The 14676-nt window shown below is 41.1% G+C and overlaps 1 protein-coding gene across 2 annotated transcripts in view; it reads right to left on the reverse strand.

Annotated features, from left to right (window-relative positions):
• LOC131698700 (MAM domain-containing glycosylphosphatidylinositol anchor protein 2) overlaps nucleotides 1-14676 on the reverse strand; it is a 130171-nt gene that overhangs the window by 12486 nt on the left and 103009 nt on the right. For both annotated transcript variants that reach the window (XR_009307722.1, XM_058992061.1), the window contains exon 11: nucleotides 3850-4027. Coding sequence is in view for 1 of the 2 variants with exons in the window: in XM_058992061.1 (XP_058848044.1) it covers nucleotides 3850-4027 (178 nt within the window). In the remaining variant the exon portion in view is untranslated. The remainder of the gene's footprint in view (nucleotides 1-3849; nucleotides 4028-14676) is intronic.

Consider the following 14676-nt stretch of genomic DNA (forward strand, 5'->3'; position numbering starts at 1 on the left):
TTGCATGGGTTGGTCCATTACATGTAGTCATCTTAAACGGATCTCCTGCATCAAAGTTTTTGGAGATCAGAAAGCTTGTGTTGAAAAGTGACATTTTCAGGACCACAATTTACATTAAAAAGGTGACAGGTGTCAACTACCACATGGCCCTTTTATTTTTTTGGCCAATAGAAAGGGGGCAAAATATAAGCATTTAGCAAAGGTGTGCCCAAACACAAAACCATGATAATCATCATGGAAGTGATTATTTATTTATTGCATTTGCTCTGCAGTTCCCTTCACTTAGCTACTATGGAAATCACATTTTTGAAGCACTACATCTACAACCAAATATATTTCTATATTTAATATTTCTATTCCATTGAATTACATAGGACACTATGTGAGCTGCATTTTCAAAACACAAATGAAAGTTAGAATCAAGGTGTAATATAAATGATGGAATATAGAAAGTAATAAAATCATTAACAAAGGTACATAAGAAACAGGAAGAGTTATTTGGCATTCACTCATGTATTATACTCAAGGCAGCCTCTACTCCACACCACTGTTTATGAAACCAACCCCCCCCCCCCCCCCCCCCCCCCTAAACCCTGCTGAAGCTGCAATACGAGCAGCTGTTTGTTATCTGGCAAAGCACACAGCATTAGCACAAACTGTAATTAACATGCATTCGCTGCTCTCATTATTTATATGTTTACAATTACAGCAATTCAGACGGAATGTGCCAGGAGCTCAGCAGCCGCATGTGCAATTGAAATCTTGCTTTTCTGGATCAGATGTTTGGCTCCCAAACGGATCTGCCGCGATCAAAAGCCCTTTTGTGTTTTGCGTCTGTTTAAAAGGCTGTGACAGAAATAGAATGATTCTTGGTGGTAAATCTCCCTCCCGACCTGTGAGGGCAACAGGAACAGGAACAGTGCACCCTGGACTGGTTGGCCTGACACTTCATTCCCAGGGTTAAAAGGAAGTCCGTCATCTAGAAAGGGGGCAGGGCTTCGGTGCACTAACTCATCGACCCGGAAGGGAAACGATGTGGCAGCCGTGGATTGGAGGAGCGACTGCAATCGTTTACCAAGGGGTCATGCGTGACGGTACAAATAGGGGACGAAGCAACGTGATCTGTTCCTTTGTTTATGGTTCAGAAACGACCCGGAAGGACCCGTATTGTGTTTATCGTACCGTGAGTGTTTTGTTTGTTTGTCTCTAATTGTTGCTATTTGTTGTTATTAGTAGATGGCTAACACGTACCGGAGCTGTCGCCAGAGGCCAGCACTAGCCCGGACATCACTGCACCTGTATCACAATATAAACTGTATTTACACCATGAGCACTGCAGCACTCACCCAGGACTGGTGACTGTGTTTGTATATTGTGTGTGTGTACTTTGACTGTGTTTATGCAACAGTGCAATAGGGCAGCAGTGTGGAGTAGTGGTTAGGGCTCTGGACTCTTGACCGGAGAGTCGTGGGTTCAATCCCAGGTGGGGGGCACTGCTGCTGTACCCTTGAGCAAGGTACTTTACCTAGATTGCTCCAGTAAAAACCCAACTGTATAAATGGGTAATTGTATGTAAAAATAATGTGTAAAAAAAAAAATATATAATTGTATGTGATATCTTGTAACAATTGTAAGTGGCCCTGGATAAGGGCGTCTGCTAAGAAATAAATACATAATAATACACATTGCTGTGCATTACCTGGGATTTATTGTTTGGTCACCAGACCTGGATTACAGCATGCAATCACTTTCTGATTGGATTATCACTGACTGTCTCTTCTTTACGCACCGCATCACTACACTACACATGTACCCTGCAAACCACTTTGCCACAGAGGCTTGTGATCTCAGGCCAGTTCCACCTCACAATACCTCTGGGTTATTAGTCTGCTTTATTTCCCAATTACTTCCAATACATTGTCTATAGACGCTGTGTATGCCGTGTGCTGCAAAGCGCCCTCTCTGAAAAGTGCACTTGCCAGGTCAGTGTAAAGACACTTTAGAAAAGCAGACATTGTAGCGATCATCTCAGTTCTTGCACTGTTGCTAAACAAGCGACTACAGCCACCATACATTAACACAGAAACTGCAGCTGCTTTTAAAGGGTCATATAATTGTTACAGCCCCCCACAGAAAAAGAAGGAAAAAAGATCTGTGTGTAGTTTTATCAAATAAACCAAACAATATGTGCAGGGTGCCGATTCGAGCAGATATCCTGTTTACAGTTTAGTTTGCAGGAGGTCATCCCTTCTTGTCACTGAAGCGAAAGAAGCCTGACATGCTGATGTATTCAAAGGGCAACCTTCCAATTACCGCGTAGCTGAGGACTGTGCTTCAGGTTGACACATGCTGAAATGCTGGATGGCTCTGTACAATTTCTCATTTCAGCTCCTGAACCATACCGTGACAGAGAGACATTTAATTTAGTTTCATAATTGCTGTGATTCCAGCAGAGCTACACATATTTAATCAAAATAAAATCTAATATTCCCCTAACCGAATCACGCTATCCGTCAGTCCGGTCAAATCTAATTAGCGGGAATGATATACAATGGGACTGCTTGAACGGGGTAGTGGTTTGGGGATACATTCACCGTATTCCTTCAAATTTAAGACGCACTTTTTAAACCAATTTTTTCTTCTCAAAAATGGCCTGCATCTTAAATTTGAGAACAGCATAGTGATGCGACAAAAACAGATGTTTTGATTTAGTGCTGATTTAATAGCAATGAAACCCTTTGAAAGTGTGATTAGTTATGCCATTGGCTCAACTGGTGGAATTATATCTGACATTTTACAAGGGGATCTCAACATGCAGTTACTCATTTTTCTTTATTTTGACTGTTTATAAATGTGCACAATGTAGCCAATAATGAGTCAAATCCAGCATAAATTATTGCTATAATAAACTAAATCTTATTTTGTATAACAACAGTATTGGCCTAATTATAATAATGAACCTGTAAAAGAACCCATCCGAATAAATACAGGGATAAAAATGTCCGTCAGAAATCTTTACACATCATACATGGTATTTTTGTTTCCTATGGATCACTTTAATAAACGTCCAATACTCAACTAATCTATTTCTAGCTGACTTAGAAATAATCCAGGTAACAAACTGAATAATGTTCAGCTAGCCTTTTCTGTTAGTAATTAAATAAAATAGATCCGTTATCAGGTAGTTTTGATAAGGTAACTGATGACAAAATAATGTTATGTTGAAGATCATCGAGGAATGAAAAGACGGGTGTGTGTCAAGGAGGGGTTTTATTGTCTATATTGAATTCGCCAGTGTTTTTTGTTTTCGTAATGCTTGCTTTCCGGGTTACACCTTGTGGCAACGACCATTTCTTAGCCCTGCATTACAACTCTGAATACAGCCTCCTCTAACCCTAACCCTAACCCTTTCATTGTAACTCTGCATAATAACATTGCAGTGATGTGTCAGTGCACATGCGTTCACCAAGCAGCTACTTTGTAAATACACAGCAATTAGAGACGCTTAGTGTAAAGTGTCACCCAACATTCCAAGCTTAATTCTGAATGGATAGGTTTCCATCCTCAGTGCTTTATAACTGCCGTTGTTGTTGTAAATTCTGATAACGCGCCAAAATAATAATTGCCACAAATTCATAAGTTTTTCATCAAATTGCACAGGAGTAACATCTGAATAACAAATGTTTTGCTGTTATTTTTGTAATGATTTTTCTAGTCCTGAAGATACTTTGTTTTAAATGGCCACACATTCATTTGATGCTCTTTGATATCTGCCACATTTGGTTGTACCGCTGCCCCCCCCCCCTATTTTAAGAGCTTGGTGTAAGAGCCGCCCCCCATGGTACTGACCGCTGTATTTGATCATTCTGATTGTGGAGTCCCCCTCTCCGAACTTGGTGATGGGGGTCAGGCGCACCTCGTACGCCTCTGGCTTGATCAGTTCGGACAGGTTGTAGGTGATCAGCTCCCCCTTCTGGATCATCCCATTCACTGGGATCTCCTGCTCCCACCAGCGCTGCTGACCAGCCTAGGAACAAGGAAAAGCTTTTAAAACAAATCCTTACTGTACGTGCAATCTGGGAGAGACGACATAGTCACAGTCTGCCATCGTTTACAACACAATGCAATTCACTTCAATGCAATGCAGTTCCTCATGCAGAGCCTCCCAGGGCGCGTCACAATAAAAACTCTGTAAAATAACTACAAATTAAAAAGCCACTGGCCAATCAGTCCAGCTCAGGAATAAGCCGATGCAAACACACATGTTATCAAATCTGATTTCAAAGATTTAACTGCAGGCCAGCATTCCTGATTGATCTTTTACTGGAATGTGGCAGCAAAAACAAATAACAGTGATAGAAATGTTAAGAAAACAACGACAACCAATCCAGTGCCCTTATCTCCTGAAGACTGCGAAGTGGACTCGCTGCTCGTCACGGTCATTCACTTCAAACTCCTGTCCTGCGCATTAGCAGTCAAACTTCACTGCTTTGTAGTGAGTGGGATATGGAATTACAATGTGGCGGGAGGCACATCATTACCTGCCATTACATTACGTTTATGATGTCATTACCACCAATATGATCTAGCATCGTTAATACCACTTCTCAAGCAAAGGACCTCCATCATAATCCTGTACCAGTCATGTCTGAATATTCACTACATTGTCTTCTGTATGGGCACGTGCAGCTAACCTCATTATTATGCATCCAGAAATCACATTTACAGCAGAAAAATACACAAAATCAGAACACAAAATCAGAACACTAAATCAGAACACAAAATCAGAACACAAAATCAGAACACTAAATCAGAACACAAAATCAGAACACTAAATCAGAACATAAAATCAGAACACTAAATCAGAACACACCCAGAGACATGAGCGCTGAAATCATTGCAATCAAAACCGGAGTGAGGTATGAGTTTATATATTTATATTTTTTAAACAACAGTGGGTTATTTGTCTGCCACAGGGAAATCAGCTGTGTGTGCGAGGGACTCCCTTATTACTGTCCACATCAATCATTAAAGTCTGTAACGTTGTAATTTTCTCTTGTATCACACAGAAGCTCAACCGTCCCTGTCACATACCTGTTTTTTTTTGCATGAATTAAGTTCTTCTCTTTCATCACTGCTCACATACCTGTTTTTTTTCGGCATGAATGAAATTCTTCTCTCTCATCACTGCTCACCATTTGGCTTTCTGAGGTAATTTTGGGAGCACAACAGGAACCCTTTTCAAACCCGAGTTCAGCTCCTGTGTGTTAATGTGTGTTCTCTGCATACACTGGGTTACAGCAGTTCTATAGGGAATATGCTATGGTGTTTTATAGTGTGAGTAATAGTAACACACAGAGTAATAGTAACATACCTGCTATGACACTGTCAATACTGTATAGGGCAGCCTTGAGCAGCCGCGACGACACTGATTCAACGTGAGAAGTTTGCAAGATGTCTGAACGAGTTCGGAGGGGTATGTGCCCATTCCGCAGTGATCACTGCTTCTAATTCCTTGAGGGACGTGGAAGCACAGTGTGTTCTACACAGTATGTATGGAGCAGTATGTAGAGGTGTCACTTATAAGCCTGCTCCACATGGAATATCAGTCCTGTGTGCAGTCCTGCGCTTGCCAGCTGAAGCCTTGTATCAGCCCTCTGTCAAAGCCTGTCACATATGCCATCTACCTCTCTGTGACTGGGAACTGACTTCCTACAGGGAGCTTCAACTGACAAGTTACTGAATACACAGCAAGGGTGCCATTTACATAACAGACTGACCAGGCAGTGAGGGAACAGCCCATATATAAATATCTACTGGAATATGCAGTGGAAAATACACCATTGTTGAAACAAACAGGCCTCGGACATCCCGGCTGTGCCAAGTTGTCATTCTTGGCTGGGCAATAAATGAGATTATTGAGACGTTAGAAAAATGAATTTGATAAAAGCGGTAATAGTGTGAGAGGATCTTTATTTCTGTTAAACAAGGTCAGAAGGTTATTTTCTCTAGTAAGTTTTTGATTTCTATTCTACTCCCTGCATTGCACCGTAAATGATGTTCAGTCACTTCGCTGGAAGTTGATCATTCCCAGACGGTAATAAACTTTCTGAATAGAGCAGGAAGCCAGTACCTCACCTGGGACAAATGAAAGCTGATTGGTTAAACCAAGTGAGAAAATAGAGCTAGCCTCCTGTCAGAAAGCCTGCAGTGTTCATATTTTTCACATCAGGATTCAATAATGGAGTCAATAATGAGATGTCCATCTCCGGATTCAATTGCTGTTATAATGCCTGCAAATATGATAATTTCATGCACAAACATTTCTGTGTAAAGCAGAACTCTTGAGGCATAGCATTCTGTTACTTTTCTTGTTAAGCAGCCTTGAAACAAATGAAAAACAAAAATTGCTCAGTGTACAGCCACCTCAACAAAGCAAGGTAAAGGCAGAAACTGCACCATCCACTATGTATTTTATTTTGACCATTCTCTTGGGAAACAGCACTGCTTCCTGATAAAAGGTCATTAAATACCATTCGGGCCCAGCTTGGGACAGTATACTAAGATTTCAGATAATGCCAGAGGTTTTTATTAATTCTCAAGGGCACTTGAGGGTTAGTAGGTAGTTTGTCTAGAAGGTCATGGTTACTCAGAAATAAACCGAACACACAATATACTAGGTCTGTCCCCAAAGCTGAAACCTATAAGCGGGAAGCTACCCAATTTGGGGATATTCTAGATTTGGAAGTGAAGACCTAAAATTGGAGAATGGTGTGTTTTTTATGGGTTTGTGAGTTGACATGCAACACTCAAGAGAGATGATCAGTGATGTCCTACTGCGTGACAGTTATCCACCTATCAAAGCACGGTCTCGCTCTGTGCTGTTATTAAAACCTTCAGGGTTTACTGGAAACTGGAAAAGGGAACACGCACATTCTTATCTCCTGGTCCCTCCTTCAGTCTCTGACCTTATTGGTCGATGCAGGCATCCAATGAGCAGCAAGACAATGACCCCACATAGCAGTGCTGTCCTTTAGCCAGACAAGTTCTGTGGTCCTAAAGCCCTCCATTGATCCAACGCTAAACGGTTTCCAATCAATATCGTGAACTCTTACTTAGAAGACTAATACTTTCTGATTGTAGGATTTGTAGATTACTGTATATTTACCTACCTGAGACTGTAGCTCCCGTCCGCCATTCTTTACAAAGACACGGCATTATATTAACTTTCTGCTAAATGCAATCCAGCCGTAGCTGAGTTACAATTAGGTATAATTGGAAGTAACAAGCGAAAGGTGACTTTTCGTTAAATACTCCCTGGGCTGAAACGCAAACACAGAGTTCAAATCAATACAGATTCTGAGCAAAGCTGCACAGGAGCTAGAGGAAAAGCCGCGCAGCTGCTCAATTACAATCTGGACTGCCTTCTGCGAGCTTAACCCTCTGTAACCCATTGAGGACGAGGGTAGCACAGTGCAGGTTTCCTGTGTGCAGACTTGTAGAACAACAGCTCCCGAAGCACAGGAGGAGTGGCTGGTTCAGTAGTCAGCGAACTCCCCTTCAAAATGAACCAGATTGCTGTGTGGGTCACTGTTATTACAGTGATTCAGGATACATAGAGGCTGTGTGCTCGTTCTTGACATGGCTGTGCTGCGGAAGTTAATATGAGAGGACCTAACTTATTTGTAGACTGAAATTTGTGATGAAGAATCCCTAGGGTATCAGTACAGTATGTATGTGTCCACTGTGTGACCTTTCTTTAACTGAATATGTAATACTATCTAGTACAAGTTCGATAGCCTTCCTGGAGGCCTAAGCAACCCTTGAAGCACTGCCCTGCATTTCGTTTGAGTCTAGTTGTCAGAAATATGAAGCTCTGACCCACAGCTTATTGTTATTATTGTTTTAAATTAAATTCACAAGATCAGCATTTTCCCTTAAGGACGTGAATCATCATTACCAGAAATCATTACCATTTATTTCTACTTTTTTTTTTTTTTTTTACTATGTCAAAAGGCTGCATCACTGTTGAAAACTGATGCAGCCTGACATTTAATAATAATAATCGCATTTATAACAAGCAGGCTGTGTGCAGCTCTGCAGGATCGCTGGCTGGCGCGTGCCAGTAAGTGTGCAAGTATTCATCTTCAAATCGTGCTATTAAAGTGAACCATGTTTCATTCACAACCAAACCTTTTAACCATGACATAACGGTCTACTGAAACGTAAGCCTCATATACCACACCAATGATATAAATAACATCAGCATGATAAAGTATGTCAGCATGACTTACATCTCCAGCAGGTGGACTAGAGTATCACAGCAAATGCTAAACAAAACTCACTCTGGCAACCACTACAGGCACAGCGTAATGTATTCATTTGCAAAAAATGAAGCATTACTTAAATGATTTAGAAACCAGTAGGCCATTAGAATAATACATTTTGAGGGATGAAAACTGGGCTTTAATGAATGAGGACACGAGGACACAGATCAAGTAAAAAAAATAAATGCATAAACAAATAAACATCCGACATGAGCAAAACTGCATTTCCAAAACAGCAGCCTTTGCAAATCTAGGAAATCTAATGCATTGACAGGTAATTGTGCAAGAGCTGTGTTTAAAATGAAAATAAATAAATAAATAAATAAATAAATCCACAAATATGACTGTGAGGATGTTCGTGAAGTGCTATAATTGCTTTCTTGTCAGCGCAGATAAAGGCAGAACAGTAAGTAATTGAAACAGCACGGCATGTTTAACAGAAGACAAATGGAGAGATGCGTCAAAAGAAAATAAGAGCATGCCAGCTCCCACTGAAAATAAGAGCATGCCAGCTCCCATTGAAAATAAGAGCATGCCAGCTCCCATTGAAAATAAGAGCATGCCAGCTCCCATTGAAAATAAGAGCATGCCAGCTCCCATTGAAAATAAGAGCATGCCAGCTCCCATTGAAAATAAGAGCATGCCATCTCCCATTGAAAATAAGAGCATGCCATCTCCCATTGAAAATAAGAGCATGCCAGCTCCCATTGAAAATAAGAGCATGCCAGCTCCCACTGAAAATAAGAGCATGCCAGCTCCCACTGAAAATAAGAGCATGCCAGCTCCCATTGAAAATAAGAGCATGCCAGCTCCCAATGAAAATAAGAGCATGCCAGCTCCCATTGAAAATAAGAGCATGCCAGCTCCCACTGAAAATAAGAGCATGCCAGCTCCCACTGAAAATAAGAGCATGCCAGCTCCCATTGAAAATAAGAGCATGCCAGCTCCCATTGAAAATAAGAGCATGCCATCTCCCATTGAAAATAAGAGCATGCCAGCTCCCATTGAAAATAAGAGCATGCCAGCTCCCATTGAAAATAAGAGCATGCCAGCTCCCAATGAAAATAAGAGCATGCCAGCTCCCAATGAAAATAAGAGCATGCCAGCTCCCATTGAAAATAAGAGCATGCCAGCTCCCATTGAAAATAAGAGCATGCCAGCTCCCATTGAAAATAAGAGCATGCCAGCTCCCATTGAAAATAAGAGCATGCCAGCTCCCATTGAAAATAAGAGCATGCCAGCTCCCATTGAAAATAAGAGCATGCCAGCTCCCATTGAAAATAAGAGCATGCCAGCTCCCATTGAAAATAAGAGCATGCCAGCTCCCATTGAAAACAAGAGCATGCCAGCTCCCATTGTAGTCAGTCTATCTCTGTTGTTCTTGCTGCTTCTTTTTTTTTTGGCCCAGTAATGTAGGAATGGATTTAATTCTCTATGCCGCACCCAGCAGTCATCGCATTGTTCCATCTTCCCAGCCTGTCTCACCTAGATTTAAAATCGTGTGGTACAATGGGTCTCATTTCCATTTGAATGGGGGGTCTAATTCTTCCGAGGAGAATGCTGTGCTGGAGACCATGCTGACACTGTTAAAGCCTATAAGCTGAGCACATTTGCATGTATTCTAATGATAGAGAAATTGCAATAATGTCTGCCAGCCAGGTGTATTGCGATAACCTTTCAGAGAGATTTGCTCTCCTGGTTTTTAAAACAGCAGCGCCCCACAATCACATTATGTTATATTACAATATGATTCTGGGGGAGGCTGTTTCCTGCATGGTTCTCCTGTGTGCTCTGCTTTATCAGAAACCAGACCTTTTCAATCCGTTTACATTCAATAAAGGCAGTTTTGAGATGCAGCCACACACAAGCCTTCCTGCCACTCTGTGATTAAGTGAACTGAACAGCTCTCTCCTGCTACTACCTGCAGCAGCCAGGGTTAGAGATGTCAGCTGTAAGCTCTGGGGTGGCACAGGCCAGCAGACTAAAATATAAACAAAGGCAAAATGGCAATGCCTTTTTTCCTTCTTTAATATTTGTGAACAATTAAAAAAGAAAATCATATGGAATCGTATATGGTCATGATATTTTTTATGCTGTGGGTATACATTCACAGATGTGTAAATAACAACACTGCACCACAGCTGAATTCCCTATTGAAGGTAGTTTCTCTTGGGGGTCTCAGGAATCCAGTATCTAAAGGAATTCTTCACGCTTATTACTACTGGTGATAAAGAAGCGCATAACAGCACATTATATATTGTAACACTTGTTGTCCATTCAACACTTTCTATACCCCCTGTTGGAAAGAGCTGGCGCCCCTGGGTTCGGTGTTGGGCTCAGTATGAAAACGGACGGTCAAATACCTACTTTCTGCCACACACCGTGGGTTGTCTTGCGCGGCAACTGTTTTAGTTGTGAAGCACAAACAAGAATCAACAAAGGCTGTTACATTTGGTTTGAGGCACTGACAGACTGTAGAATGGTACCACCATGTTCGTGATTCTACAGCAGTACGATCAGTACCAGCTGTTCTGCTGTATCCGGACCGCCCTACAATATTTGCCGGCACTCCATTAGGCAAGTGGTTCTGATGGGGTTTCCTCCGAGGGTAATGCACTGGTTTTTATATTGGTTTCCCAGTGTATTTTTTCAAACTCATTAGTAACACAAAAATGAAGTTTAATCAGTTGACAAGCGATTCCACTTTAATGGTAACATCACATTGCTTTACTGTATTCTAGTAAGGATCATTGGCAGAGTTTAATTAGCCCAGAGAAGGTTACAATCCTCATCCAGTATGAATACTAAAGGTAGCAGCTGTTCAAATAGAATGCACGACTGCTGAGGTTCCTTCTATGGGGGCCATTTTAAACCCTAGCTGTGCCTAACATGCTCCAGTTCTATGGTTTCCACGGTTACTCTAACATGCTCCAGTTCTATGGTTTCCACGGTTACTCCTGTGCTTCAGCTAGTAGCCATAGGTGTTATATCTCTATGAGTTCAAATGAAAATAAATATGGCAATTAAACAGCCCAGGCAATTCACAAGCGTAAATGGGGCCAGTCTATTTGTCTCAGGACACCACTAAGGCCTAAGCCCAGTCTGCTAGTTTCATTGCTGATGAACCAAACTCTGTAACTGCCTATAAATAAAGCAAGGAACTTCAATTCTTTTTTTTTCCTTCTTTTTTTGTATGCAGAACTTCTTTGCAATTGAATGAAAGTGAAAGAAGAACAATTCAGACAGGGAACAATTCAAAGAAGTCCCTGTGAGTAACATGAACTTAATTAGAAGCACAAATCTGTAAACAGGGAAGGGCAGTGGCAAAGTAACAATCTGATAGCACGGTCATAACAATGGTGATCATCCAGCTGATTAGAGGTGCATGCTACGTGCCATCAGGCAGGTTGTTAAGCAGATCCACCCATACGAGGCCCGGACGTTGTGTCTTTAAAAAGACTAGGCTCCACAGCTTCTTTACAACAGGATTCTGCTGCCTTTAGATCCTCCTCAAAACCACTTTACCCTGTAAGCAGATTTCAATGTATTTATTTGAGTAAAGGCTTCTTGAAGGGCTGAAAGACTCACTTTACATGAAGTGTCTCTAATTACTGTGTATTTACGGAGTAGTTACTTAGTAAATTTCGCATATATTGGACGCCTTTGTTTGCTGCTTTGTTATATTCCTGTGGAAAACCTTTATACATAAAAAAAACTTAAATTCCTGCAGCATCATTCATCACAGAGGGATTAAAAGCATTGATTAAGGATTTCACTATAATTCCCCTGCCCTAGTAAGTGATTGCTACAGCTTGCCTGATCTCTTATAGGGACCTGTTTTCTGGTGCTGTAGATGATGATATTGACATTTCATTCCTTTCCAGATTACCTTTATTCACATACCATCAACTCAGGTTATTTACGGGTCTCACCCATGAAGTCTGCACAGCAGTGAAACTCGCTCATCAAAAGCAAGAATGAATTAATAAAAGGCTTTGATATTTTGGGACTGTCAAACAACGGGCCTTTTTGTTAAGGTGAAAGTCATAAAAGACATCTGTTCTGGCACTAACAGATGTCACCTGCGGTTTTGTAGCAATGTCTTCTTGTCTGTCTAGTCTGGAAGAAGATTGCTTCTGCTTTCACTTGGAAACGGGAAAGAAAGCGAGGGAAAATAAAAACATTATGAGCATTTGGTTTTATTTTTGGGAAGAAACCCCAGGAGAACTGCAATTTGTGTTAATTCCAGATCTTCACAGTTGGACTCCCTCGCTTCAAGTCTTTTTGTGAGGCTGTTGTAGCTTTTATTTTAATTTCGTGATGCTAGACTGATGTAAAACTCCTCATTTGTTTCCTTGGTTACCAAGTCTCTCTTTTATTCATGCCATCATCCTGCAGATTCCTCTGTGAAAGATGCACACAGCTCAGGCGATGCTGATGCAAATTCTCTCCAGCCCACTCCAAACCATCATTCCTTATCATGTATAATCATGTATAATCGATCAACATTCCCTACACATAATACTGTAACACTTGTCTTGAACAACAAGTCTACAGCAGGTTCATACCAAGGGTGGCACTACAAAAACCAGCAACACAACAGTGACATTTCCTAATAAACTTCAAACATTACATGGTCAGCAAAATATACATACGTGTATGATTCAGTCAGTAGTCCTCTTGATGCAAGGCAAACAGCATTATGAACTTCTTCTACTGTATTATGAACTACTTCTTTAAGAAGCTACAAATGATGACGAAGACGACAGCAGCAGTGCATCGACTACGACTGTGGATACAGACACAAACAAAGCTCTTCCTGGAATGGCAGTGAAGAAGCACACGCACACACACACACATGCACGCACACACACACACGCACACACAAACACACACACACACACACGCACACACACGCACACACACATTAGGTAAAGCATTCTGACAAGATGGAGAAAGACACTTTGTGGAAATACTTTGTAGAAATTACATAAAGGCATTCCCTACACTATGCATTACTAGAAGTTCAGTATAACAAATAAAATGTGAATTTATATAATAATAATAATAATAATGTTGTTTAAGAAGACCGATATTATCATGGTGTTCCAGGACCTTCAGATTCAGAACTACACCACTGATTGTAATGAGCTGTTATTACTGAGAATCATACCTGTTAACAGCATAACAACAAACATGTTTATACGCTGTATATAAGCACTTATAACGGTTACCTGAAGCTAACGTGGAAGTGCTAACTGTAAACATACAGTATTAATGTATGTTGATTATGAGAGTGCTGTTTTTGATATTTGCATGTCTGTCACGCATCTAAATCAAAAGCAGACCTGCACTGGCCGTGTTTGTAAAGCGTGATCTTTACAGTACTTCTACACTGCGTGCTGGCTTTCTGAAATCACGCTGTTTAAAACCCCCTAACCTTTCAATAGCTGATTAACATAACGGGATACATGAATAAGAAGTGCATACACAGAGACCTCTGGAAGAATGAACCATCCTGAGCCTTCTTAGCATGTGTTTAAACTGGCTTTCATTAACCAGACATGGGGCTGAGAGTCGCCGTGACCCAATGGCTGTGCCGTTTACACTGGTGATGCCTGGACGGTCAATGACATCCCATATCCACGTACTGCATCGTGGAACACAGGTTCACATGACCGGTCCTGTGAATCCGGATTGCTTAGCACAGATATAAGGAATGCAGTTAGCTGCTGTGTCCTTTTGATCGTGGTGCACAGAGGACATCTGCCACTGGCAGTGTAAAGAGCACTGAGACTGAGCAGACCAAACGCTGCTCTGCCCTGGGGCCATTTAGCAAGCCGAAAACGAACCCCCGCACCATCACACTGTCCTCATGCAACTTTATACAGTCGCTATTCCAGATATTCTGCATGGTTCTTCTTTGTTTTTTATGCTATATATGCCTCAAAAAAACTCGTTACATTTTTTATTGTGGTTCCCAGAGTCGCCTACACTGCTGTGCGCCATTAAAAACCACAGAGTTTAATAAAAACATCAATTACAGCTAGGAAATGTAAACAATAAATAAAAAATAAATGATATATATAATTATATTATATTATATATACTGTATATATATCTCGTGCAAATTGCTCCACATAATTGGATGTGTGTAACCCTAAGGCACTACTAAACATAATGCTAATAATAAAGTACACACAGATGCCTATTCCAGATGTGTGCTGCAGATCACTGTCATTGTAAATGTTACAGCACGCAGTTTAGGGCACTCAAGGAAGGCTGCCTCACAAACAATCCAGAAGCAACCTGTGGTTTTTATAAAGGACAAAGCCAGGCCTTAAAGGTG

Source organism: Acipenser ruthenus, chromosome 18, assembly GCF_902713425.1.
Source record: "Acipenser ruthenus chromosome 18, fAciRut3.2 maternal haplotype, whole genome shotgun sequence".
Classification (NCBI taxonomy): Eukaryota; Metazoa; Chordata; class Actinopteri; order Acipenseriformes; family Acipenseridae; genus Acipenser; species Acipenser ruthenus.